Raw genomic sequence first — 26,805 nt, 5'->3', positions numbered from 1 at the left:
CCGCTGCGTTTTTTTTATGTGTGTGAATAAACGCATGTGTGTTAACAGAGCACTAGAGACAGACAAAAAAGGTGACAAGCACAACAGAGAGGATGAATGAGTTTATGTATGTGTTTTTGTAGGGTCAATACACAATAAATATGTGTATGTGCACTACTGAGAGTGCCAGGACAAAGATTACAACAGCTCTCGGGTCTCAGTATACATTGTTCATGCAGGAGGACGTAAGGCAAAACTGACTAAGGGTGCCTGGAATTTGTATTGTGAATGGCCACAGTTGCTAATATTAAACTAACTCTTATGTACAAATTAATCTGCCGTCTGTCTCACAATTGCAGCCCACATTAAAGAAATGAGTAAAAAGAAGTCGATGGTCAAGTTGGAGCTGTCTAAATGTGGATATGACAATTAAACATCTGTTTCTAAAGAAGAGCCTGGACAAGAACCAACAAGATGCCAGATTAACTATTATCTTGGACGTGTGGACGTATGTGACATATGTGTGTGTTTTGGGAGAAGTGGCTAGGTTGTATGAGTCACAGTTCCCACAGCATTCCTAGACATTCTCTGGACATAATGTTATGCTATCCCAGAGTAAACTGTATGTGTGTGTGTGTGTGTGTGTGTGTGTGTGTGTGTGTGTGTGTGTGTGTGTGTGTGTGTGTGTGTGTGTGCGCGCTCACTTTCTCACACTCTCCACTTGAATTCTTTTGAATCTTCCATATATAACATCGACAACCTCAACTGTCTTATTCCCTCCTGCACTTATCTGCTGTAGTCTGTTGTCAGCAATGTAAATGACGCGTGTCCCATGACAAAAGCATTTTCATCAACATAAACCCAATTACTTCGTGGCTAGCGTTCTCCAGTCATCCTCGGTTATGTGTAATAAGTGGGCTACAGTTTGTCTTCTGGATAACATTCAGTAAGTGAAACTAACACAGAATGACAGCATACCACCAACTTCTCTCTCTTGGGGTTTAGAGCAGACTTTGAAGCCACAACACAAAGCTGACTGTACTATTGCTTGTGTTACTCTGTGACTATTACACTATATATGTCCCCTATCTGCTCAATAGTTACACATTAAAAAAATATGCAAATGATGTGTGTTCACTGCACAGTACTTTCTGATTATCACAATAGTGACTTAACTAATTACTGTTTCCTTTATTTAGCTACTGAAGGCAGGAGATGACTATAAGACAGCAATATTTTTTTTAAAATTATTAGATTATTAATTTGATTAAATAATTTATTTAATCTATTAACTCCAAGAAACTTACTTTATAAATTATTTAAGGTACCAGGATTATCAGGATTATCTATATAGCTTTTGGGAATTATTATTATAACATTCCAACCTTTACAAATTTTGTATGTATTAGATGTGCATCGTGGCTGATCTCAAAATGAATGACGACATTACGTCTGTGCTACATGTACATTTTTGACATTACGTGTACGTCACAGAAGAGTGATACAAATATGTTGAGATTATTAATTTGTTGACTAATATATTATTATTTATGAACAGCCATTTTTTCCATTTCACTATACACAGTGATGTACTGAAGGTTAAAAGAATAGCATGATAAATTAGCATCCAAGTCTGTGTTTTCATATATGAGCGGTATAAACAAGCGCCACAAGTGTAACGTAAAGAAGAGTGACAAAACAAATAGATAAATACAACATCTTTGTAAAGTGTTGTGTAACGATGGATAAACAGCATCCTTCCACAAGATTTTTGTCTTAATGCTGGTGGTGAAATGTAATGTCTAGTCTTGAATCTACTGTGATGGACAAAACATATGATTGAGATACATTTTGTTTTCACCACAGTGTAGATTTTCACTCACCTAGTGCTCAGATATACCCTCCAGCTCCCCTGCAACCTCAGCTGAATAAAGGCTTAGGAAACTGGATCCATGGATGGTTGCCATTTAGTCACCTTGTGTTGTATATGGAAGCGCTACAGAAGAGGATTAGGGCCACAGCGGGAAAAAAAGTGGGGATGTCTTTTTTGTTTTGAATTTTGACGTCCCCACCTTTTTCCTTTTACAGTGGCCATAATCCTCTTCGATAAAGTGTTTACTATAGTGCTTAAGTCAGTTTATTTATTGACTGACCTTCAAGAACAACCTGTACCAAATTTAATGGATTGTGATGTTTCAATAGTACACAAAACAGACACTTTGACTGTCCTTTATGTTAGGGATGATAGCAGGGCATTTAGCCATATACAGAACTTCCATCGCTGCTGCTCAACCTAACTTTATAAAGCTAAAGAGCAAAGTATGGACAGTTTTCTTTTGCTGGCTGCAAGAGTGGGCACGTGGCTATTCATGAACTCAGAGGAACTGAGACCCAGTGGACTAAATTCTTATTTCCCATGTGAACACAATAGGAAAATGCCTATATGTTTGTGCAACCATTTACGGTAGGGTATGGCCAGCGTTACCACTAGTTTTGAATGTATGCCCACAGACCACAGCTATGTCTAAACGACCATTAGAAATTGTTGAAGCTCTAAGGCCAATTCAAAACCAATAAACGACTGGGTTTGGATTACTGTGTTTTCATGTCCTCCCTTGGTCTTTAGTGCAACCTAACATCAGTTGCCTATTTTGGTAGCATCTCAACACAGTGCATGTGTGAAAAATAAACTGCCATCACATTAAAAACATTATATATTGTGTAAGAAGAGCCAAGCTCCTTAGTCAGACCACTGGCTTTTTTTTTTCAGCAGGAAAAAGACAAAGGTTTTTGGTTTTGAGCATTTAAACCTACAGGCTAATTTAAACAGGGTTAAAATCAGAAATATAGAGGCATTAATGAAGGATCTGTGATGCACTTTTTAGATGAAATTTGAAAGACATCCTGGAATCATGTGAATAACCTGTAACACTGCATTCCCTGTAGCAACGAGCATATTGATATGTATCTGTACTAATGCTGGTCTCTAGACAGGTTTATTGACACGGCAGCTTTTCTGTAGGGGAGAAATAATGCTGCCCATTCTTTATTCAACCATTGGAAGAGTCTTCCTCCTTTTAAGTGTCATTTAGAAATGAACCTTTCTATGATCTTTACATTTTTCTCATTCTGCTGTGAAAGAGTCAAAAATTCTTTCACATCGGCACACTTGTTACAGCGTGTGTTTTTGTGGGACTTTGTGTTTGAGCACATAGATGCCAGTCGTGTCAGAAATTATTCTCTTTACTTTATATCTCTTATATTTTTTCTTTTTTGTGAAGCTATGAATAATTAAAACATCTTTGCATGTGTGTTGTGCACCTCATCTCACTTTTAAGTTCACTCAGCCTTTTTACATGGAGATAACCAAAGTCCTCAGACAATTATCAGCGTCCTTCGGCTTCAGGACGTCAGCAGAAATCTTGCAACATTGAAACATCTTTACACAAACATATGCGTGCACGCACACTCACACACACACACTCCTTTCTCCACTCAAAAGAGCCAGTCTTTGTTTGATCCCCTGTGAGGTTTATCTCCTAAGCCAAATGTCAACACTTGCTGTTGACACACTCTGTTTCCTCCATTGACTGCCTTCATCCAAAGAACTGGGGACCAGCAGGTAACAGCAGCTGACCTGGGGGCACAATAGAAAGTCAAAGGAGTACAAGACATACTGAGGAATTAGAGAATTAGACAATAAGAAACAGTGTAAGGGTATCATGCAAGAATGTAACAAACACATCATGAAATATATCTTTTTATTTTAAAAACTAAGCTTGTTGAAAAGAACTCCTTGGAGAGAAGCATATGGGGTGTTTTGATGTTTTCTTTGCATCACACACTTTTCATTTCAGTATCACTGAGCATGTAATACCACTTCAATCATTAATCTGTACTTGTACTATTATAAGTTTAATAACTATTTTTATTTGATTTGTGATTTTTAGTGTAAGAGCAATAGAATTCACACAAGAACCACAATCAAAATGTAGTTGCTACTTTTTCTAGATGTTTGATACCAGATGCTTTAAATGGTTACTGAAAGCTGAGAGAGAGTCAGCAGTGTATGTTCCCATAGAGAGTGTCTAGAAAAAGGAGTAGAATTAATCTTCTCAGCATGACTTCAATGCTCCAAAACTGTCCACATGGAAGGCTTTACGGAAATGCACACCATAGAATAAATCAGTTAAGTTATGATACGGTATCATATCCAAACTGAACTGTAGAAGTGTTTCTCTCTTTTGGTTGGTGGATAAAACCCATCGTCTTCAATCCAAAAAAAGGAAAAAAGACTCACAACACCTCATATTTCACAAATCTTTAATAATCTCTCATTTTCTTTGTTTATTTCTTGCAACCTCTTATGCAGACAAGATTTGAGACTTGCTGGTGAATTAAAAGGAGCATGTAGGAGATTAGGAGTCAAAGTTTTACCTTCAGGAATTAGACGAAGAGTAAATATCAACCTAAACTAAGCAGGATGGACACAACAGAATGATTCCCATCCTGATATAATAGGTGAATTCAATGAACTGAGGTTGGCACACCACACAAAAACTAATCAAGGCCACAAATGCAGTTATCCAACTACCTGTCTCAGGCAAAACATAAAGACCTGGGCAGCACCAGAACCTGATGTTATCCACCCATATTAAGTGAAGAAGGTTATAGCACTCCATGAATACCTCGCAGCACAAATAAGTGGTCTGCTAACAGCAGATTGGCTAATACAGGGCAGAACAATCCTGATCGTGAATGAGGATGTTTAGTGGCCTCTACACAACATGAAAGCTCAATCATGAAAGCATCATAGCAACCAGACTGAGAAAGTCCATGAGTCTAAATATGAGTACAGCTCAGAAAGACATTGGAAACAACACCAGAGGATGAAAACACCAGCCACTGCTTGATAGAGCAGTACACTAGGACTACAAGAAAGCCTACAACTCAGTGCGAGTAGAATTAAATGGTTATTTCCATTCTACCTTCTTATTATCCATTGTTGATCTGCACACAGCTGTTGTCACAAACGTCACACTCGCTTACGTCACTGTCATGACACATTCTCGCAAAAAAATCACGGTTTTAGTAACGCAGTAATTCAGCGTGCTTACGGGAAAGTAACGGTAATCTAATTACCGTTTTTGCAATAGTAATCCCTTACTTTACTTGTTACTTGAAAAAAGTAATCGGATTACAGTAAGGCATTACATGTAACGCGTTACTGCCCATCTCTCCATATGACCAGTATCTACAGCAAGAACACTGCGATGTGGACTCGGTGGCTGAATGGTAGATGGTGGCAAAAAGAGGGAAGGTGATCTGGACTGAAGAGGTGGAGTTGTCTGAAGGCAAAATAGTAGACATACATGGCAGTTACAAGGGTATCCCACAGGCCAACGGGAGCCATGAAGAAGATGCAAGAAGGTCAGCTACTGCCAAATACCTAAAGAAGGTAAGGCTGGTGCTCAGAGGGTAGCTTAATAGTGGGAATAAAATCCAGGCAAACAATACATATGTCCCACTGGTCATCAAATACCCAGCTGGAATAATACGCTGGCCACAGGTGGAGACAGCTACCACCGGTGTAAAGAAACAAAAACTCGTCCCAGTGCACAGTGATCTTTACCCAAAGTTGATACCTTGAGCCTCAACAAACAACAGAAAGAGGGAAGGCGAGGATTAGTGAGTGTCACAGCGACAATTCAGGATGAAACACGGAGCATCTGTGAATACTTCCTGAGATGGCAGCTGAAGAAAAACAGTGAGGAGAACGGCAGGAAACAGTTGTGGAAGACTAAGCACCTGCATGGGAAGTGGAGTTAGAGGAAGTACCTGACACTGAGAAAAACTGCAAGTGGCCACAAAAGGCTGACCTAAAGGACAGCACCAAGGCTTTGATTATTGCAGCGCAAGATTAAGCCCAAACTTCAGATCCATAAATGCAAAACTCTACCACAGCAAACAGAGCTTGAGCTGCAAAGTGTGCAAAGGTTCCCCGGAGTACTGTCCAGCACACTGTAGCAGAATGTGAGATGCAAGCTGGGACAGCATACAATGAGAGGCACAATCAAGCGGCTGGAATAGTGTACAGAAACATCTGTGCTGTCTGTGGATTAGAAGGACCCAAGTCCTGATGGTAAACAACCCCAAAGGTGGTTAAGAACAACAGGGCTGAGGTCCTGTGGGACTCCAGGTTCTTGATAGACAAGCAGCTGCTGGCAACCCAAACAGACATAGTGGTGGTTGACAAGGAGCACAAGATCACAGTTGTGATAGATGTGGCAATCCCAGCGGACAGCAACATCTGAAAGAAGGAGCACAGGAAAACAAAGTGGTCCCAGTGGTAATGGGAACATTAGGAGCCATAACCACCAAACTGATAGATTCCAGCAGATTCCAGGCACAACATCAGAGGTCTGTTTCCTGCAGACTGCCATCCTAAGAACAGCGCAAAAACCTCAAAGCTACTGACAGCTACTTCCATAAATCATTCTCTCGTGTTTTGTTTACCTCAGTGAAGTTCTGTTTGTGAGTTGTTGCTCTGTACTTTGAGTCCTGCTGTATTTTTAGAACAAATGACTGTTTACATTACATCTTCGATACAGAAAACAGTAGCAGGTAGGGGAGAGAGGTGTGTATGTGGGTGTCTGTGTCTGGCAGTGAGTGGTGGAGGGGGTGATTTCCTGCTTATGAATAGCAAATGTGTGTTGATTATAATTTAATGATGTTAGTGTGTGTTGCTGTACATTTCCAAGGCTATTGTTATTTGATCAGAACACTTGTACACGCAGGAATACACTCATTCATGAACACAACGCGCACACAAACATGCACTCCCTCATAAAACTCACACGCAAGCTGAGACCATACAAGGTGTCAGCCCTACAAATGAAAACACGCATGCAAAAAATATGACACACAAGTGAAAGACAGACTGCATGAAGTTTTAAATTCTTTGGCACTTTTAATTACCATGCATGCATGCAAAATATCATTTTTACAGCCTGCAGTGTTGCTGCTCAAATTGTCACTGTGTGTGCTTGTGTCTGTGCCAATCAGATAAATCCAAACTTGGAACCATAACATGGGAGGTGAATAGTCCAGAGTTTGATTTGTACTTTTGTACATCATTTAATGTGTCATTTTATAACCTCAGACTGTAAACTGTAAAGTCTCAGTGTCAATAAAGTACTACTACTTACGTATCTATCTATCTAATTAAGTTCACAGTTTCTGTGACTGTTATGATCGAACATTATTTTCTTCATGCTTCATCTTCAAAGTTTGGACCTACTCTTTTTCCTCCCTTACTTCCTTTGTGTCTCTACGTTTCTTATTAGCTTTCACCATCACTCACTGGCTGGGCCTCTCTCTCTCTCTCTCTCTCTCTCTCCCTCTAAATAAGTTAATCATTCCAGTAGAGCTATCTTGCCACAGGTCTTATCAGTCTCTGTGTCATTTTATAACCTACCCTGCTCCCCCCTCACCCTTCAGCCCCTACTTGTCCTCTCTTGCTTGTCAACCTCTGACTCCACCCACCACTGCCCTCAAGTAACACAGTTTCAGCCAATCCCAACTCAGTACTGAGTGTGTATTGCTGATTGGTGGACCCCCATCACCACCACCACCCAGGATCCTGACAAACCTAAGAACCTAAACCTGGCCACCAACTCACTGTCTAAAATTAAAAACAAAACAAATAAAAAGACATGTTTGTGTTTGTCTGTGTGTGGATACAGAGATTACTTTGCAGGGTAACTACTTTCATTTCAAAGCTAAAGTTCTCAGTTTTATATTTTTTATATTTTTGTGTATTTGAATATATCACATCTCACTTGTTTTCCAAAGACGACTCCAGATCACTGTGTAAGGAAAACATTTCAGTTGGAAGTATAATAGAAACTTACTGTATGCCTGTGTTTATGTGTGTATGTGAGCACACATACTGTAGAGAACCTGTGAACACATGAAGTACAAGTGAACAGTGTACTGATGAAGTAGGAGCATCAGTCTGTTTACAGATTAACATTGCAGGTACAGAAAAACAAGTCCCCATAGCTTTTATTTTAGTGTGATGACTTCATTAAAGTTTATTGTAAAATTTAAGTTTGCGTTAGGATAATGATAACAACTACAAAAATACATTACATAGAGCATCCTCACAAAGACAGGACAACTCACTTATGAGAGCATTTTGGGAGAAACGGGCAATGCTCCAAAGAGGACCTGATCAGTACATATGAGCCTGTTTTGTGTGTGTGTGTGTGTGTGTGTGTGTGTGTGTGTGTGTGTGTGTGTGTGTGTGTGTGTGTGTGTGTGTGTGTGTGTGTGTGCGGCGACACAGGTGATATATACATATATATATATACATATATATATAATGGCAAAATGGTTGTCTATAAATCACCCAGACTTTAGCTACTCAACTCTGTAAAAAAAAAAAGAAGACTACAACAGCTGTGGCTGCGCTCTGACTGTGTTTCTGGCTTTACTGTGAAATCTATTTAATTGAATTTCTAAGTATTTTACTTGGAAATTGTTGTTCCAAGTAAAATATGTTATTAGTTATATATTTATATATTAAAACAAGACGAATAATTGTCATCAGGGGAACCTCACCTTTCTGTGCTCCTTGCATTTTATGATAATGAGCAGGGGTTTTGCCCTATATTGCTATAAAAAATATTTTTCTTTCAGAGATGACAAAGTCTTAACATTACCATTAGCTGTGGGTACTGAAACGTGTGTGTGTGTGTGTGTGTGTGTGTGTGTGTGTGTGTGTGTGTGTGTGTGTGTGTGTGTGTGTGTGTGTGTGTGTGTGTGTGTGTGTGCCCTCTGTAACCCTTTTATGTTCGTCAGATTTGTCTGGTGATTTTCCGTGTCTCCCTCACTCATAAAAACACACCGCCGCCATTTCCACACAAACACTTTTGGCTTCATGAATGTTTTGAAGTGACGGTATTCTGCCATTCAATGATGTGGATCACTTTTATGTCAATTTTCCTCATGACTAAATTACCCACAGCAGTGATTAGGAAAGCCCCAAACAGATTTTGGAGTAGTATATACGCACCTGCGGGAAGTAAAGGTTTTGTGGCGATCCTTTATAACGGTGCTTTAAAACAATAACGTTTTCCGAGTTTAGTAACTCACTAAAAGACATGCGCAGACAACAGGAATCCAGATCGTTTCCTTAACGCGACAGAAAATAGTTTAGACTTCTACCTGATTCAAAAGTTGGATATTTCTCTGTGGTCTGCGAACTAAAATAAGTTACACAAGCTTTTTGTGATTGTGGTCGTGGGGCATTACGGGGATGCTGTAGTGTCATTCTTTTTTGCATGAATTTAATTTGAAAGGCAGTGACGTCAGATCACTAATTGATCCCCGCTCAGCCAATTACTGTTAATGATTCAGAAGCAAAGGTATAATTTATTGCATAAAGGGGGCGATTTGATTAGACAGTGAGGTCATTTCAAGCCTGAGGCCGGTGATGCTCGAGTTTTCCATGAAATTTATATGGCCTTATGGAGAATTTACAATGTCCTCACCTGTATTTTAAGATGGAGTGGTCACACACGCACACACGGGCGCAGACACACAGAGAGAAGAAAGAAAAGCAGAAGGAAAGAGTATAATTTTGTCACAATAGTTCATCTTTTAAAGTTTGTATATATATGAAAAAATTACTTAGCATATAGGAACGCTCGCTCTCACGCTCCCTGTGCGTGCGTGTGCTAAAGCGCTCTGATCCACATACCTTGCGCTTTGTATTTGCATTCCGTGCGCCCAGACGCAGTCGGTGATCTCACTACAGTTGCATCACTTCTCTTGATTTCCTTGTTCTCCCTCCGCTTTTAAAGTCCGTCATTAACGGGATTAAATAGATGAGATTTTGGAGAGATGGACCTGGAGAGTTTGAGGCGATGTTTCCCGGTCTTCTTTCCTGATTGGATCGGAGGAAGATGATGTCAGACGACCGCATGCGTCTCGGATTGGAGAGAGCGGAGTAAACAAAGCCGCGAGGAGGAGGAGGAGAGGTCTCCACATCTCCAGACAGTCCGACCGACTCACCGAATCCGACTTTACGCACAGGAGAGGGCGGCCCCGGCGGCTCGTGCTTGTCTGCTCAAGGCTGAAAGTTACACTGACAGTCTCACATTAATGGCTGACGCGCTTTAAAGACTTTGGAAAAGATAAAGGGAAACTTACCATCGCATTCTAATCCGGACCTTGTGCTGTTTTCTTAAGTGCAGAGTGATTCCCTAACTCTTCGCGAAAGTGCTTCTTACTTAGTTTAGAAGGAATCACTCCGTTTTCTCCTGCGTTATTTCTGAGATTTTTCCTTTCTTTTTTGCGTAAATGCGTTTTAATATTTTTTTTAAATCAGTGTAGCTAAGTCAAAGCAGCGTTACACACAGGCTATGCAAGCCTGTTGTTTAGAAAAAAGTCTTAATCTGGCTTTATCGTTGGAGCATTGCCTGATAATTGGAAGTGAAAGAGAGTTATAAAGTAAGAAATAGGACGGTAGAAGTCGCTCGGGACAGTCTTTCGGGGGGTGTTTGTGCGAACGCCTGTCTCTGACGTCCAGGTGTCCCGCCGTGCGGTGCGGAGTCTCTATCTCAGGCCGGCAGTGCTGTCATGCTGCCCAAATTCGAGACTGAATCCCTGGGACTCTCTCGATCGTATGGCGAACAGGGGCACATGCCAAGGAACATGCAGGGTAAGAACTGTCATTCATTTGAATCTCGGTAGTCTGCCCGAAGCTTCCACTTCGCTGTCTTCGTGGAGCGTTTTCCGGCTGAGAGTGTACTCACTAAAATGTACATGCTTGTATTCGTTACCTTTTTTTCTTATAATGAGGAACAGTTACCGATCTGTCATACGCCAATACACGAACGCGTTGATTCCACGAACTTAGCAGGTAATTACTAGGGGGGGTTATTATTATTATTATTATTATTCAACATGATCTCCAAAAGGCTTCGATAATGTTCTTCCACTTCAACTTGGAAGCACTTTTTTTTTAAGTTTGGCCCGCGGTCAAACAGGTACCTACCTGTCATTCACGCTTAGAGCGAGCGGCAGCAGCGCGTAAAAAGCAAGAAACAGAGCAGAGGTATTCTGTCAATGTAACTTTTTCTTGTTTGTTTCTTTTTTTTTTATTTCTCTGATTTTAGAATGAAACAGATGACTTTCTCTTAGCAGAATAAGAAATATCTCAAACCTGCTCGTGGTTTTGTTTCTAAAGAAAACTGCTGTGGAAGAGTTGTTGATGTCGAAGCAAAACTGGAGTGTCTGATTAAGATTAAAATATTTGACTAAGGACAGCAAACTTTTACCCAAGAAGAAAATAATTATGAGCTAGTTTATTGATTTTACAAACGGTAAAGAAGAGCTTGGTATTGTCTGCCAACACGTAGTTTCGCAATAGCTTTCTCTCGTAGTACAGCCAAGTTGATTCTACTCTCAAATGAAATACAGCTGCAAAATAAAGTTAAACTAAATCACTACGTTTTAGATGTTGCTTTAATGCTGTAGTGTGAAATCTTTTTTGTAAGCTTTAAACTGTTGTTGTTGGAGGTTTTTATCTCACATTCGAGGAGAACTGCGTAAGGCCTTCAGATGTTCGAAATCGGTGTCATTTAAAAAAAAATGAAGAGCAAATTTTAGGACCCCTGCATTTTTTTTCAGAATGAGCATAATTATTTAAATTCCCAGTGGCATGCCGTAAAAATCTATTTTCTTGATCTTCACAGTAGGCTGCACATTAAGCAGCTACATTTTTCAAGAAATTCTGACCTCAATGGCAAGTTAAACTCATATAACCCTGATCATTTCCAGCATGTCTTTCCACGGCAGTATAACCGGACAATCAATTAGCCCGCTCTCGGTTTATAAGACATTGATAACGTATTCTCACTTTAAACAAGGAGTGGCTTGTTTGCCAGCCCTTTTACCTTTTTTCTTATTTTACCCCAACTGTTTTTTTTTTTTTACAGGCAGCTAAAACAAGGAAGCTCCGACTGAAATGAATTTCTTTTAGAATCACGAGGTTTTTTGTTTTGTTTTGTTTTTTTGACAATTGGAGGACGTTGGGTTTTTTGTTTTGTCTTTTGTTATTTTATGAGCAAGTGGACAGTAAATGATTGACGGTCGGGCCGATGTGTTTCTGGAGGTAATCTGCGCAGACGTTGTATGCATTCACCTGCGTCTGTCAGTTATACAACGAGGTGCTGAAATATATTCAATTTGTCTGTGCATAAAAAACACTATTTGGACTATAATTACAGGCATAACGTCGCGTCATGTGCTGTTAGAGCTCCTTAAAAGGCGAAATTCACTGTACAAAATAATGGAAACACCATAGCAATGACAATTGAAAGAAAGAAAATATTTGGATAGGATCCTGTAAAATAAATATTCATTATTGTCGGCCTCAGGACGGACACCCCTCGGATATCTTAATTTATTATTTCCTTTCCACTGCGTCATCACTTCAGAACTGCAACCAGGGCTCGGATAGTGTTTATTTTCTTTTTGAAAAGGCGTCCAAAATGCACCTGCGGTACGTCGTAAGAACAGGCCTTTAAAATCGTGTCCTTCTTGCGCTTTAACGCAGAAGAAAGTTCGAAAATCGAGCTTGCTTTGAGTTTCTGTGGAAGGAAATAAAAGAAAAGGGAAAAAACGGAGCTTGGTGGAACTTGTTGCTTCAGCTGGGATACGCTGATCCCAGCAGGGCAACGCGCTAACAAACTAGAAATCATGTCTAATTAATAGGTCTCGGAGAGAGCAGATGAGTGGATTTTGAAGTCGAGCAGTACTAATAGCCCATGTAAAGACATTGGAAGGCGTAGTTGACAAAATATTTCCACTTTTACAGCCATATCCACTGTGGTTTCCTTTTTGATCCTGCCTGCTTTTTATGATTAGTGCCATAAAGACTTTTGTAACTGTTGTAAAAGTCAGCATGCCCGTTTGCTTGTAGCGCTGTCACACACAGAGACTTATGCAGGTGGGTATTTCTAACAGGGCAAAGAGGGCTAGACACCTCAGAAATAGTCGTACTTGTATGTAGACTATTAAGACCTAAATATATTAAAAAAAAAAAAGAGGGGGGGGGGGGGGGAGAAAAGGAGGAAAATCTGCAAGGAAGGTGAGGGAATTTTTATGCTTTTCCTCCTTTATTTAAAATTACATAATTAGTTATTTCCAGCGTTTGTCATTATTTTCTCTTCAGTATAAATAATGGCTAAAACTCGGTAACCAGGAAAATTATGAATTGAGAACTTTTAAAATGCAGCGCACAGCTTCCACATAAAATGTGTGTACCAATATAAAGCAAATAAAATTAAATGGCCTGTAGTACTGTGGCTGATTCTTAAATAGAGAAAAATAATGTTGGTTCAAGTTGGGTTTGGATGGGGGGGGTTTCTCCCTCGCCTGCAGAGATAAGGGCTTCTCTGTGTCTTCATTTGTCTGTGGGCGGTAACATTTTCTCCTCCAATCCTTAAGTCTAATATCTCCCGATTTCCCCCAGCGATTTCACGACTCGGATACATATTGCATATGTATGAGGCTCACTTTCATGAGCTTCTTTTTATTATCATTATTATTATTTTGGCTCCTGTCTGAGACGGATGTAGAAGAGCAGAGGAAGAGGGAGTAATAAATGATCGCGTCCTCTCAGCTCTATCCAAAAGCTACTATTCGTCGTTTTTTGCTCCTCAAATTTAACCTTAAAAAAAGTCTTCTAGAACTTTGAAAAATCTCATTAATTTGCCCCGCGCGATTCCGCACCCTCTTTCATCCATGGATGGATGAAAGAGGGATTTTTTGAAAAAGAGATTCCCCGGCACTGAAATAGACTTCTCTCTGTGTATGTGTCTCCGTGTGTCCTCCTCCAGCCCCTCAGTTAAAAATGATGGACTACTCATATGACGAAGACCTGGACGAGATGTGTCCCGTGTGCGGAGACAAGGTTTCAGGGTATCACTACGGACTTTTGACCTGCGAAAGCTGCAAGGTTGGTGCCCCCAATTCCCTAAATAGAAAACAAATGCTGCACGATTTAAGCAAGAAGTTGCCTATTAACATAAAGTGTGCATGGTACTGTGTGCCTGTGGTGACCTCTGATTAACTGCTTCGATGTATAAAATATTCAAGTGCACTCTTGTCTATCGTTGTGCAGTGTCATGCAATTATATATGTCCAGTTATTTGTATTAGCCTCTGAAGTCCCTGTAGGGCATCAACATGTGTCACTATGAGGCTTACACAGACTAAACTGTGGTCTTCATGAGTTTAATGCGCTCTCTGATATTATACTTCCTCTTGTGTCAGCCATTTTCCTAAATACTATGGGCTACCCACTGTGAAGAAAACTGCTTATCTGGATGGTGTCATTTCTGTCCTTCTCTCTCTTTTTTTGCATGCCAAGCATTTAAGCAGATTTTTTTTAAAGAATGATTTGCAACAAGTGTAATATTAGAGCAACATTTCAGCTCCTCACCATTAACACTGCAGGAAAACCAACAGTAAAGAGGCCAGGGGTCAAATATTGTTGTGACAGTTGATCTAACAAACTCTTCCTGTGAGTGTCAGAGGATTTTTGTAAAGTGTGGAACGGCTTGGAAAAGACACTGGAGTTCAAAAGCAGGCAAAGAGTGTTTGCAAATTATTATGTTGTTTTTTTTTTTTTTTGGCAACCACCAACCACAGGAGGTGTGCGTGTGTGTGGTGGGGGGGCTTTAACCCACAAAGGAAAGCGTACAATAGAGTTTCTGTTTGCACAGGCTTGCACCCTGCTGTCTAAAACTCTCATCACAAGTTCATTAAGACCTCAACAGCACGACGTTTCCATGTGCAGGCTAATAATGAAGCCACGCAAATCAAACTGTTAAAGCTTAATTTGAGATCTATCAACAACCTATTTGTCTCCTTCTGCATCTTTCCACTGTTCCCCTCAGCAGAGCAAACAGGCATTTCCCAAGTTTTTCCCCCTCAACTAGTAAAGCTGTCAGCACAAAATTAAGCTAAGACAAATGTCTCTGTGTTAACACTATTCAGTGTAAAATTGCAGCTCCTCAGTAATGATGTGCTAGTGCACATTTCTTGCCTATGTGGTCATTATTCAAAGCAGATGTTATAGATTTTATCCCATATTATGACCTTGAAATGCTAAGCATTTGCTTGAAGGGAGCAGTCAGTGGCATCTCTGCTGCTTTTCAGGCTCAGCGAAGGCTCACGCAGGACAGCCAGTCCACACATTTTCCAGTTTGGCTGAAACACTGCCGTGCATGTATGGAAGCACACACGATGCAGATGAAGAGGTCTTTGATAAAGTGCTGTGTATGCTTGCTGAAACATTAATAATATTGATACTCACCTGAAGCTTGTCATTGATTATCTCTAAAATGAAGGCAGCCTGTCCCGTTAAAAGTATAATCACCGGTACTCGACAGATTCATTTTGACATTAAACACACTCTGTTAGATAGGCAGAGCGATCCATATCCATTGTGTCTCCTGAACAAAGCTGGATAAACAGAGCAGCTACATTGTAGTCTCGGCCTTACGTATACGACATTCTTTTTTTCTTATGCACTATCAGAATAAATAATTTCCTTTAATTTTTTTAATTTTTGTAATTTTGAAGTAATGTCATAATTTTTCTCGAGCCTGCACCACTCTCCTCTTCCACCCTTTGAGCCCCAGGAGCAAAGTTGTGAATAACGCTCGTTATCAGGGTCACATTTTTTTTGAGCTTTGCTTTGGCTTCCATATTTGAGCTGACACACACAGATACACAAATACACAACACATACACACACACAGAAAAAGAAAGATTCCCCAACACACACACACACACACACACACACACACACACACACACACACACACACACACACACACACACACACACACACACACACACACACACACACACATACAGATCCTTATCCCCAATTGATTTACCACATCCCTAAACCCACCTTTGCACTCAACAAGTGTACATGCAAACACAGACACACATCCCCCTTTATCCATGCACACAGACACTTTCAGTTCATACACACCAGCATGCGTAAAGTAAAAATGGTACCTTCTTGTTGAAGTAAAAATAAGTGAACAATGAAATGGGCTACATTAGTCAACAGCTCTTTTTGTGTTTTTTTATTTGGGGGGAGGGGGGGGGGGGGGGGGGGCTAGCTGTGTGAGCACAGAGGAATGACCTGAAAATGCTGAAACTACAAACAACAAATTAGAGGTCAGTGCTTAGATGCACAGCGCTCATATCAAACATTCAAAGGGATGTTTTTTTTTTTAATTTATCAAGTGAGACAGAAAGACACAAGAAAGAAAAATGGTGTAGCAGGAGAAAAGGTCAGAGGACATCAAGCAGTGAAATACAGTGAAATTCATTTTGTTTTTCTTTCTGAGTTGCTGTTTGTATTGAAAAAGAGTAAATTGCATTTCCTGGTGTGTGTGTGTGTGTGTGCAGAAATACCAAGTTGACACCAAGTTAACATGAATTTTGTGAATTTTAGATACTTTTGCAGCATATACTTTCACGCTAGGAAGGATGATTTTTTTGATTTCATGTCAATTAGTACGCAATTTATTTCGTTGGTTATTTTGTAAATTTGTCAAGGCAAGAAATGTTGCTTGTAGCTGTGCAAATGAACCTCAACTTGGAGCTTTTCAGTGAGGTGTCGTCGGCTTCTCCTGACGATGTACTGTGTGTCTTTTATAGCACGCTTGAATCCACTTTGGTCCAGATATTTATAACACACACTGTGTGCTAAATGGAAAATTGGAGAGAAAGTTCTCTCTGAAGCATGGATTTCTTGGCACTGAGAAGTCGATAATCCAAAAACCGCGTGCACTGCCTTTTTTTTTTTCTTTTTTTTGACAGGTCAGGCAATGCAGATTGTCAATTAAATTTGTGTCTGGTGAAATATTGATAGCCACCGGTTCTTTTTTATTTTTATTTTATTTTAAAGACCAGGTTTACGGATTCTCCTCCTAGGTTATGGATCTAGAATACGTTAATACCATCTTCCCTTCGTTTGATTTTCACTGCTGCTGCTGATAATAAATTCCATGTTGCAGGTATGAATCTCTGTAATCCCGGAACTGTGAATTATGGATATAATTTATTGGATTTTTTGGGCTCCTGCACTCATATTTTTCAATAATTAAGTGCAGAGTTGAAAAGATGCTTACTCTGTAATTCCCAGAGTCTTTTACTTGAACAGAGAATATTGAAAATATGAATGCAATTTTGACAGGAAACAAATTATAATTCCTGACTTTTATGAAGTAGTTTGCAATGCAATGAAAAGATTAGCTGTCAAGTAAAAGTATGTGAAACGGGCATATCTGCAGCATTTTTTTATTTAAAGCAAAATAAATTATTAAATGAATATAAATGAATTGTAAATACTCAGTTTTCATTAAGAGTTCAAAGTGTGTCTGCTTCATATATATCGCATCTACACATGTCTATAAAGCACCACATCAATGGGCATATAGCTTTTAAAACTTGCATGTGCGTGCGTGCGTGTGTGTGTGTGTGTGTGTGTGTGTGTGTGTGTGTGTGTGTGTGTGTGTGTGTGTGTGTGTGTGTGTGTGTGTGTATCCATTAAGTCTGTCCCTCTCCATCTGTCTGGGAGTGTGAATGGGCCAATTACCATTGCATTGCAGGGGTCAAGCGGGTTGACGTCTTAATTGGTTCTCTCCACAGGGCTTCTTCAAGCGCACCGTCCAGAACAACAAGCGTTACACATGTATAGAGAACCAGAGCTGCCAGATTGACAAGACCCAGAGAAAGCGCTGCCCATACTGCCGCTTCCAAAAGTGCCTCACCGTCGGCATGAAGCTAGAAGGTACAAAAACATATTTGTGTTACGCAGTTTAGCTTATCGACTCAACTAGAAATTACAAGCTTTGCTGATGTTTGGCTTCTGTAATTTGAATTAATTTTGGCTTAAACATGGGAAACTGTTGGGAAGCAATGTGTTCAGCGTGCATCAGCAGCGGTGCATTATGTGTAATGGTTAATAGTCTTTTCTGCATTAATCATATGTGTTGCTTGCAAAGTCTCACTCCTTAAAGTAACCAGTAACTATAGAATGAATGTGGTGGAGAAAAAAGAAATAATCTGTCTTATGTTTTCTGGACTGTATGAGGAGTAAAACAGGAGATACTCAGCTAAGATACCTCAAAATTCCTGTAGTTAAGTACTCGCAATTACATTCCACTGCTGCCTATAACAAGTCAGCATCTAAGCCACTTGAATGCACTACACAGCCTCCAGGTTTGCTTTGACCAGAAGTCCTTCAAAATTACATTTTACTCAGAATATCGATGTTTTTTATAGCACTTATACAGTACTGTTTTTTTACAACTTCATGAATAGTTTACCACATATTTAGTCTATTCTGGGGTTTTATAGTAAACACTACTCACTAAAATATGATCTCGATGTTACAGTACACATCTGCAGAAGTGGAAAAGCAGATACAGGCTGGGGGGTTTTCTTTCTTTTTTTTACATTGTGTGTGCTGCACCATATATTTTTCAAGATATGATGCCTGTTTGCAATTACTGTTTCTGAAAGTTGTGGAGGAAAAAATTATAACATCGAGCAGTTAAAATTGGAGGTTGAGTGCTTCTGGACTTGCACAGAGGTGTTTTAAAAAACCTCTACCCAAGTTCTGGTGAAATGACACGGCCAGTCTTTTTTCCATTAATTCACAGCTGAGCTGCACATTAGCTTTTGGTGGAAAGTATTCGTCCATGATCAATATGCATGTGAATAATTTCCTCCCATTGAGATATCCACTATTTAGAAGATGGTTAATATGTGCTCTGACAAAATGATTGCTCGTACGAAAGGAGAGGAATATATTTATTTAAACATTTAACGGTGAACATCTCAGTAATAGCCACTCTATACAGAGAACCTTGTAAAGTGAAGCCTTTCATTTCAAACCAGTGCCTTGAAATCCAGTATGGCTTATTAGTGTTTGTCACGGGGTCAGGGGGTGCTGGGGGTATCTGGTAGCCGTTGTGCACTTAGAGTTGCCAGACAAAGTAATAGATAAAATATTAGACTTGGCAGCAGACTGAGAATGGTAATGATGATACTTTTGGCTGGCCGTTTTGAGGCCTCTTTGTTTAATTTGAACACGGCTCAGAACCCTGGTCAAACATGCCCATTCAGAACTGACAGGACTGCAGGCAAAAAGAAGGGGAGGGTTCAGCTTTTTCAAAAATAATATTTAAAACTGCCAGTTTTCCCTCACATACATTGATGATGCATTCTCTTCTGAAATCATTACATTTGGAGTGAATAAAGGGGCCTGAAGGTCATCTTTCCATTACAGCTTTGAAAGAAAAACTACATTAAAGCCAATGGTTGCAGCTGATTTGGTCCTACAAAATTACTTCAGTATTTTTAATAAAAGCAGCCGTTCTGCTATTCATCTCGTTTCAGTTTGATATTAAGACAAAATTCTTCACCCATTTGAAATTCAAACTAAATTAAAAATCCCAAGATCCCTGAAATGATCACATGCAACTAAGCAAAGTTAATATGTTAAAGAAATAAGACCCTTAGAGGATGAAAGTATAGCAAAGACAGCCTAACTAAAATCTTTCCGGAGGCTTCTCCCTTTACCTGCCATGTGTGGTTTAATTAATTGCCGTTAATAGTGAATGGCCGCTGGGCAGAATGTCCCGGCCTGTCATTTTCCAGCTGACAAGGGTGGGGAGGGGGTAGCATTTGATTTGTTTTGCTGGCGGTAACTTTCAGCTCGGGGGCAAGACGGGCCCTGCAGCACTTTGTCAGGGGCCAGAAGCTGCAATGGGTGACTCCTGCCACAGCTGGTAAAGACCTCCCATGCAGAACGGCTGACACCCCTCACCACACACACACAAACTTTGCACACACATAGAGCTCTCACCGGTAAACACATGCATATATTCATGAGAAGCCCAAGAAAGGTGTTCAGAAGGCCACAGGCAAGAGGGAGAAGCTGTCATTTCATCTGAAAGAATGTGTACAATAGCAAAAGGAGGTTTGGGGTCATGTGCTTTGTTATTACAATCTTTTCATTCCATTACACAGCAGCTTGCAGCAACATGTGATTTCAGGGCATCAAGTGGAAACCAAATGTGAGGAAATCTTGAAAGTTGACTTAAATTGCATTTTTGGGCCCTTACTTTAGGCCGTGCAGCGTTTGAGACTAGTGTAATGGAGGTGGCACTAAAGAGGTTTGTGTGTCTGTGTGTGAGAACCCTAATCTGTTTACACAGTTAGAATAGTTTTTAGAAATTTGAATGTAACTCTGCTCTATGTTACTGCAATGCCCTTTATAGTTAACAATATGCAACCGCTTGTGTTTCACTTTATCCCCGGACTAAGAGCTCAGTCCTGACTGTTCTGACACAACAACAAAAAAACTTTACATTTCAATGACGTCAGACGGAAATAATTTAAACATTGCTGCAACACATCACATTCTCCTCTGCATGCTTTTGCTGCAGGATAAGTGATTTACCTCTGACCCAGTTTGTTCAAATTCAAGATGTTTGCTGAAACAAACACTGCCTAACTTACAGTTAGAATAACGCTTGCAGAGATTGCATTTAAATTATTAAATTAACCCCAAATTTAATCCCAACAATTAACCATCAGACTAATTTGGATGGGAGTGATCTTAACCCCAATATTTAAGCTGTGTTTCTCTTCTTCTCATTTATTAAAAGTACAGTAAATATTGTCTATTTTGTGGTCATTCAGTCAATGCATCATTTTCTTTCATTTTTGGAGGATTTTTCCTATTAAAGAACAAAAAAATGAAAGAAAAACACACAAGCAAACATGGTGACGATGGGTCGGGCACATGCTGTATAGCATGTCTAGCTGTAGTAACTCAATAAGATATCAAAAGAAAAAAGATTTGATCCATTAGAACGTCATTCACTAAAGCTGATGAAGCGTGCCCTTTCCAAACAGCTCCCACTGGCGCAATTTTCTTTTTTGCTCAGTAATACAGTAGTTGCCTTGCATCATATGCTTCACTGAACTGCTTAATATTTCCTTCAAGAATACATCAAAGACAGGGCATAACAGTTGTATTTGCGATACTAAGAGTTTAAATCAGCATTGGTTCCACTGTGTGCCGTGTAAGGAAAGAGAAGATGCATAATGTTTTGTTGTCGTCTTGATGTATTTCAACAGACACAAAGAACGCAAAGCTTAATGATGTAATACAAGTTACTGACAGTTTCCTGCACATATTAAAGCGGACAGAATATTTTTGAACTAGTAAATATAAATTAGGTTTTTGAACTGCAATTATTTTTTACATTGCAGTCCTCTGTAACATGTAAATTTATTAAGAGCCCCTCTGCTGAAATTAGCAGCACCGGCTGAGTGTTTGTATATTCTTCCTTGTATCCCTCTTGTTCCAATTTTTTATTTCCTCCCTGTCTCCATCTTCCTCGCTCTGATTTGTCTTCCATCAGCCTCCTAGTATCCGCAGTGGAAGCCGGGGAGCTGTCCCATTACTTATGCATAGGTATCATAGGTATTCATGTGTGTGCATGGGATAGGGCGCATCCAGAGCAGGGGCCGGGGCCCCGACATGACAAACAGGGTGTCAGCAAGTCTCCGCGGGACCCATTAATATGCCGGCAGCCGACAGGGATCCTCACCTACGCACGCTTAATATTCCTGTATATTAAACAACCATAAATCAGAGGATATAAGCAGCGAGGGCTGTATGTGTGATGTCTTCGAGAGTTTTAGTGGCTATGTGTAGGTGTCTGCTGAGATATTGTACTTGCTATAAAAATTCAGAGTGTGCATGTGCTTGTGTTTGTACATGTTTGAGAGGTACAGGGGGCATTGGACACTTGGGAGATGATGGTTTGGTCAGTTTTGGAATTTATGGATGATGTGTGCCTGGGTTTATGCATTTGTTGTGCTCTCAAATATTTAAAAAAAGGTGAACTCAGAATGTAAGGTCGCATTAGCCTTTTAGCCTAGCTTTGGCCCCAAAGCCTCATAGCTAACTCAGGATATCCCCTCGCTCAGACACAGTGATAAAATAAAGTTGAGTCTTAGTACATGAAGACAAAAAAGGAATTTTCCTTCCTTAAAAAAATGAAATACCAGCAAAAATATTTTAATTATTAAAAATCAAAATGAAACTTAGAAGTATTCTAACTGTACAAAATAGCAAAACAACTAAATATGGAATATTAAACAATGGGTCACTCTCTTCTAAATCTTGTAAGGATGAATACATTTGTTTAAATGAATCAGCTTCCCCAAGTTATGAGCTGTCAGAATGCAGGTAGCACAGGCTGAAGAGGAGGAGTGGCAGCAATCTTTCACTGTATTTTAATAATAAAGCAAAGACCTAGGCAGAGTTATAATTGATTGAAAAACCTCCCTTTTAGAATTGTTTCCAATTTCTCACTTTTAATCTGATTTGATGCTCAGTTCTGGTAAAATAATTATAGTGGCTGATTTTAACATTCGTTTATATGTTGAAAATATCAGCGCTCACACTGCAGCTAATCTATTATTAGACTCAACTGGCTTTTTTCAAAATGTAAATGAGTTCACTCAACATCAACTCAAAGATTAGACTTAAAGTAAAGTCTAATAGATTTAAATGGATAAAATAGATTTAATGAAGCTTTATCTTCTTCAGTGACATGTCACAACACAATGCAAAGCCGCTACTTAAACTTAACAACCATGATTAAAATTTATGGGATAATTATTTAGTTAATAATGTTGCATTGTACATGACTGGATACTGGCTCTTCTGAAAAAGGAGGCAACAAATCCATACTCTTGATGCCCGGTTATAACTCACAAATGCACATACTAAAGCAGATAACCCGTACGCTGGGGAGAAAATGGCATTTCAGTGATTCAGAAGACCTTCGTTTGGCATAGAAAACTAGTTTGTTACTCTATAAAAAAAAAAAGCCCTCCATAAAGCTATGACATGTTACTGTTCATCACGGATAGTGGAAAACCCAGGTTTGTTTTCATCATTGTAGCCAGGCTGTCATAGAGTCAGACTCTGTTGAACCTAGTATTCCTTTAACTTGTACTAGTAATGACTTTGAATTTCATCACAGGTATAAATAAAAAAAATCCTATACTTGATCCAGCTAACTCAGCTTATTGTAAACCAATTTTCTTACCTTCCTCTTATAACTACTGTTGGAGCAGTTATAAAATAGCTAACTGATCATTTTCAGGGGAAGGTCTATTTAAAGAGTTTCAATAATGATTTAGAGTTCATCACAGCACAGTAACAGCACTACTAAGAGTTGTGTGGACTCATCTCTGTGGTTGTCCTGTGCAGCATTCAAACCACTGATTACAATATTTTACTCCAGAAATGACAAAGATTGCACTGTGGGTATTAAATAAATTGGGGTGCAATGGTTTGAATCTGTCTAATAGACTAATACTAATACTAATACTTTTGACATTATACATGTTTCAGTTGGGCAATATTATTAGAAAACACTGTAAACATTTTCATTGCTATGCAGATAATACCCAGCTGTGAAGTCATATGACAAAATCAAAAAGTTACATTACAGGAATGTTTTAAAGATATAAAACCTGGATCCTCTTTAATTTTCTCCTCCTAAATTCAGACAAAATTGAGGTTATTATATATGTCCCAAATAATGTCCCAAAAATCCTTACAAGTATGGCATCTGACCGGATACTTACTCTGGATGGCCACTTTCACCACCAGTAACACTGTGAGAAATCATGGAATCATTTTTGACTAAGACATGTCATTCAGGGTGTTGGACTATCTCCTTATTATCAGATTGTTGTAAAAACTCTTTAAAAACTTTTAATCAAAAATGCTGCAGTGATAGTATGAACAGGAACAAGAAGAAGAGACTATATTTCTCTTGCTTCTCTTCATTGGCTCGTTAAATTTGAAATTAAAATCCTTCTCCTCAGACTCAAAGTAGTAAATGGTCTCGCCCCGTCAAATCTTAAAAACCTGATAGTACCATATTATTCTAATTGAGCATTTCAGACTTCAGGGTTACTTGTGGTTCCTAGAATTTCTAAAAGTAGAATGGGAGGCAGCGTGATTAGTTATGCTGCTCTAGGCTCAGGTTGCTGCTACAGGTTTCTTCCTGCTAAATGGGAGATTTTCCTTCCCACTGTTTCCAAGTGCTTATTTACAGAGGTTCCCTTGATTTTTAGGGGATTTTTTTACAGAATACTGCAGAGTCCTTGAAGCCCCTTGAAGTGATTCTTGAATATCATTAGTGCATTGGTGCAATATAAATCAACCTAAATTGAACTTTTAATGTTTTGTCTCCATATATGCATTGTCCTCTTGCATTACTCACATCTTTTTCATTTACAATCTCAGGTTTGTGCACTTCTCTTTATTTTTGCCTCCGCCTTTATATCACCCAAATATTTGTCACATTTCCATACAACTCCTGTCAACCTCTGTCAATCAAGCTACGTGTGCAGTACATGCACCTTGTTATTTTTGTTATTGTATTTTTGTTCTTGCTTGCTTTTTTGTAGGCGGTTGTCATTGTCTTATGTAATATTCAGTTACACAAGTCTATGCCTCTAAAATCAGAAACAACACAAACATCCCTTACCTGACAACGCTGCCAATAAGTTTAAGTTTCAGTCTGCAACAGTCTGCAAAGTTTTTGTTAAAAGGAAATTCAGTTACTGTTGGAAATTTCAGTTTTTAACGGAGTGACTTTTTTCCCATGCTTTTCATCCTTTAAACTTACAGCATCATAAGATTTGTTTTTCATCATAGGCTGAGTCTGTGCAGCATCCAACCCTTTAACATTTCTCCACCTCACTCACACCCATTCATCCTCTACCCCAATACACAGGCATGTACCATCCTCCTCCCTCCTTTCCCTCCCCCTTGTATATTAATCTGTGTTACATGAATGCAAATCACCTTGTTTAATTAGACACAAAGAGTCTGTGTGTAAGTGTGTGTGTATGTGTGTGTGGTGGCAAGACCAACACCCCCCAAACCTGATATTCATGATGTGATGTGGGTCCCTGGGTGTGGGCAGGCAAGAAAGGCAGTCGGGGCTTAATTTTGTTTTCCCAGTAGGGCCAACTATTAGTTTCTCAGCTCATTAATTACGCTGTTGTGGAGAATCATTAATAGTTAAAGTTGCTCCAAAATAATGTATAATGGATACATTTGACATGGCTCCTGAGTTGTTCTTCTTTTTTTTTCTTTTGATGTATAATCAATTTTTGAAGGGTCATGATAATCCCTGAGCCTGGCTGAGTGGGCACTGCATGGGGTTGACCTCAAGCGTGTTAAGACATGATTGTGTGAACGTTTGCATGTAAAATCAAGTCGCCGAGATGACAGTCGCCAAGTTGACTGTCTAGCGTGCCCCCCGTCTCTTTATGCGATTCTGTGTCTGATGTTTTCTATGTTCAGGACTCTGTGTTTGCACGTGTTTTCTGCGTGTGAGTGTACGAAACGGTGATGCACACAAGCGGCATGTGGTTGTGTGAGTGTGTGCGTCTGGCCTTTCGGCTCCTCTCGCTCAGATCAGTGACAGGCACTTTTCGTGACGGAGGTCATTAAAATCACTCCCAAGGCAGCTCGGTGTCCGTGTGAGTGTGTGTCTATTCATGTATGCCTTTGTGCGGGTATCTGCCCATCTTAACCCCGAACTTCAATCCCCCACCACACCCTCTCAACACCCCCTCTTCAATTTTCTTCTTCTGTTCTTTCATTCATCCGTCAAGACATCGAGAGTCAGAGTGGATCGAGGCTGACTGGCTAAGATAGCTGATTACTCAGTGTGTATGAGCAGGTCAAATATATGTGCATTCATTAGCATATTCTTTTTGTATATGTGAAATTCTTTAAAAGAAAGAAGACCTTTAAGTCTACAATAAAACCCAAGTTGATATTCTGAAATATTGGTGTTAGTGAGTGTTTTTCTGCTGCATAGTGTCCCAGAAGTCCGTTAGCTGGTTGCACACTGGGCTACGAGAGCCTCGTCAGAGTAAGAGGTAATTAAGTATGAATAATTAACACCAGCGCCCCCCAACTGAGAGACAGCAGAGCGGCTTCCCCATGGCAGCAGTTCGACAGATCACACATGGCCCTCGTAGCAGTCCACTGTGTGCCCAGTTCGTTCATTATAAATACCCACAGCACAGACTCATTGTGATCCTCGCCACAGGATGCTGCACCGAGGGGGGAGACAGGGGGCATCATGGGTATGTTTGTTTCACCAGAATAAAGAGACACAATGTACTTATTGTCAGGCTTTTAAGCTTTTGTTTTTTTGTGGGAGTTTTGTTAAAAAGAAAAAAGATTCTGGTAATTGACCGTGGTATTTTAATGGTTTTTGGAACTTCATATTCAGATACATTTTTAAAACATGTATTTTGGAAAGAGAGCTGGCGTATCCTGTGAGATTATACCCACATCTAGCTGTTGAGGTGAATAGTTTCTGTATGGCAGACCGAGACAGCCAGCTGCACAGCGATAATTCTGCAGAGTGTTTCATAGAGTTTCTAGTCAATGAGTAACATTGCTATCTGTGAGCTCTGTGGGGTTTAAGAGTCAATGGGTAAATGTCAAGTGCAATCACCACAGGAAAACTTTTGCCCTACATACAAGTTACATATGAAAAGTTCATATCCAAACATCATAATTACTTTTACAGTCTGGAACGGTACTCTAAAGGCTTTTTCTACTTACAAGCACATGTGAGGTCATCAG

General features: G+C 39.7%; 1 protein-coding gene and 1 long non-coding RNA gene across 2 annotated transcripts in view; one reads left to right on the top strand and one right to left on the bottom strand.

Moving 5' to 3' along the window:
* Window positions 1-2,077: 2,077 nt before the first annotated feature.
* On the bottom strand, window positions 2,078-9,863 carry LOC146653166 (uncharacterized). The gene is made up of 3 exons (XR_014907695.1): window positions 9,746-9,863; window positions 7,893-7,941; window positions 2,078-3,616 (listed from the first exon to the last, which is right to left on the bottom strand). It is a non-coding gene; the product is annotated as an uncharacterized LOC146653166 (long non-coding RNA).
* Window positions 9,864-10,017: 154 nt separating this feature from the next.
* Window positions 10,018-26,805, top strand: part of nr5a2 (nuclear receptor subfamily 5, group A, member 2) — a 68,638-nt gene continuing 51,850 nt past the window's right edge. The window contains exons 1-3 of the mRNA XM_085383233.1: window positions 10,018-10,708; window positions 13,893-14,011; window positions 17,733-17,874. Coding sequence (XP_085239359.1) covers window positions 10,627-10,708; window positions 13,893-14,011; window positions 17,733-17,874 — 343 coding nt within the window. The 5' untranslated portion in view covers window positions 10,018-10,626. The remainder of the gene's footprint in view (window positions 10,709-13,892; window positions 14,012-17,732; window positions 17,875-26,805) is intronic.

Source organism: Rhamphochromis longiceps, linkage group LG15 (genome assembly GCF_057381845.1).
Source record: "Rhamphochromis longiceps isolate RC_006_pf linkage group LG15, R_longiceps_female_GT1.1, whole genome shotgun sequence".
NCBI classification, from domain to species: domain Eukaryota; kingdom Metazoa; phylum Chordata; class Actinopteri; order Cichliformes; family Cichlidae; genus Rhamphochromis; species Rhamphochromis longiceps.
The sequence above is the reverse complement of the archived record's forward strand: the minus strand, read 5'-3'. Positions and strand labels throughout refer to the sequence as shown.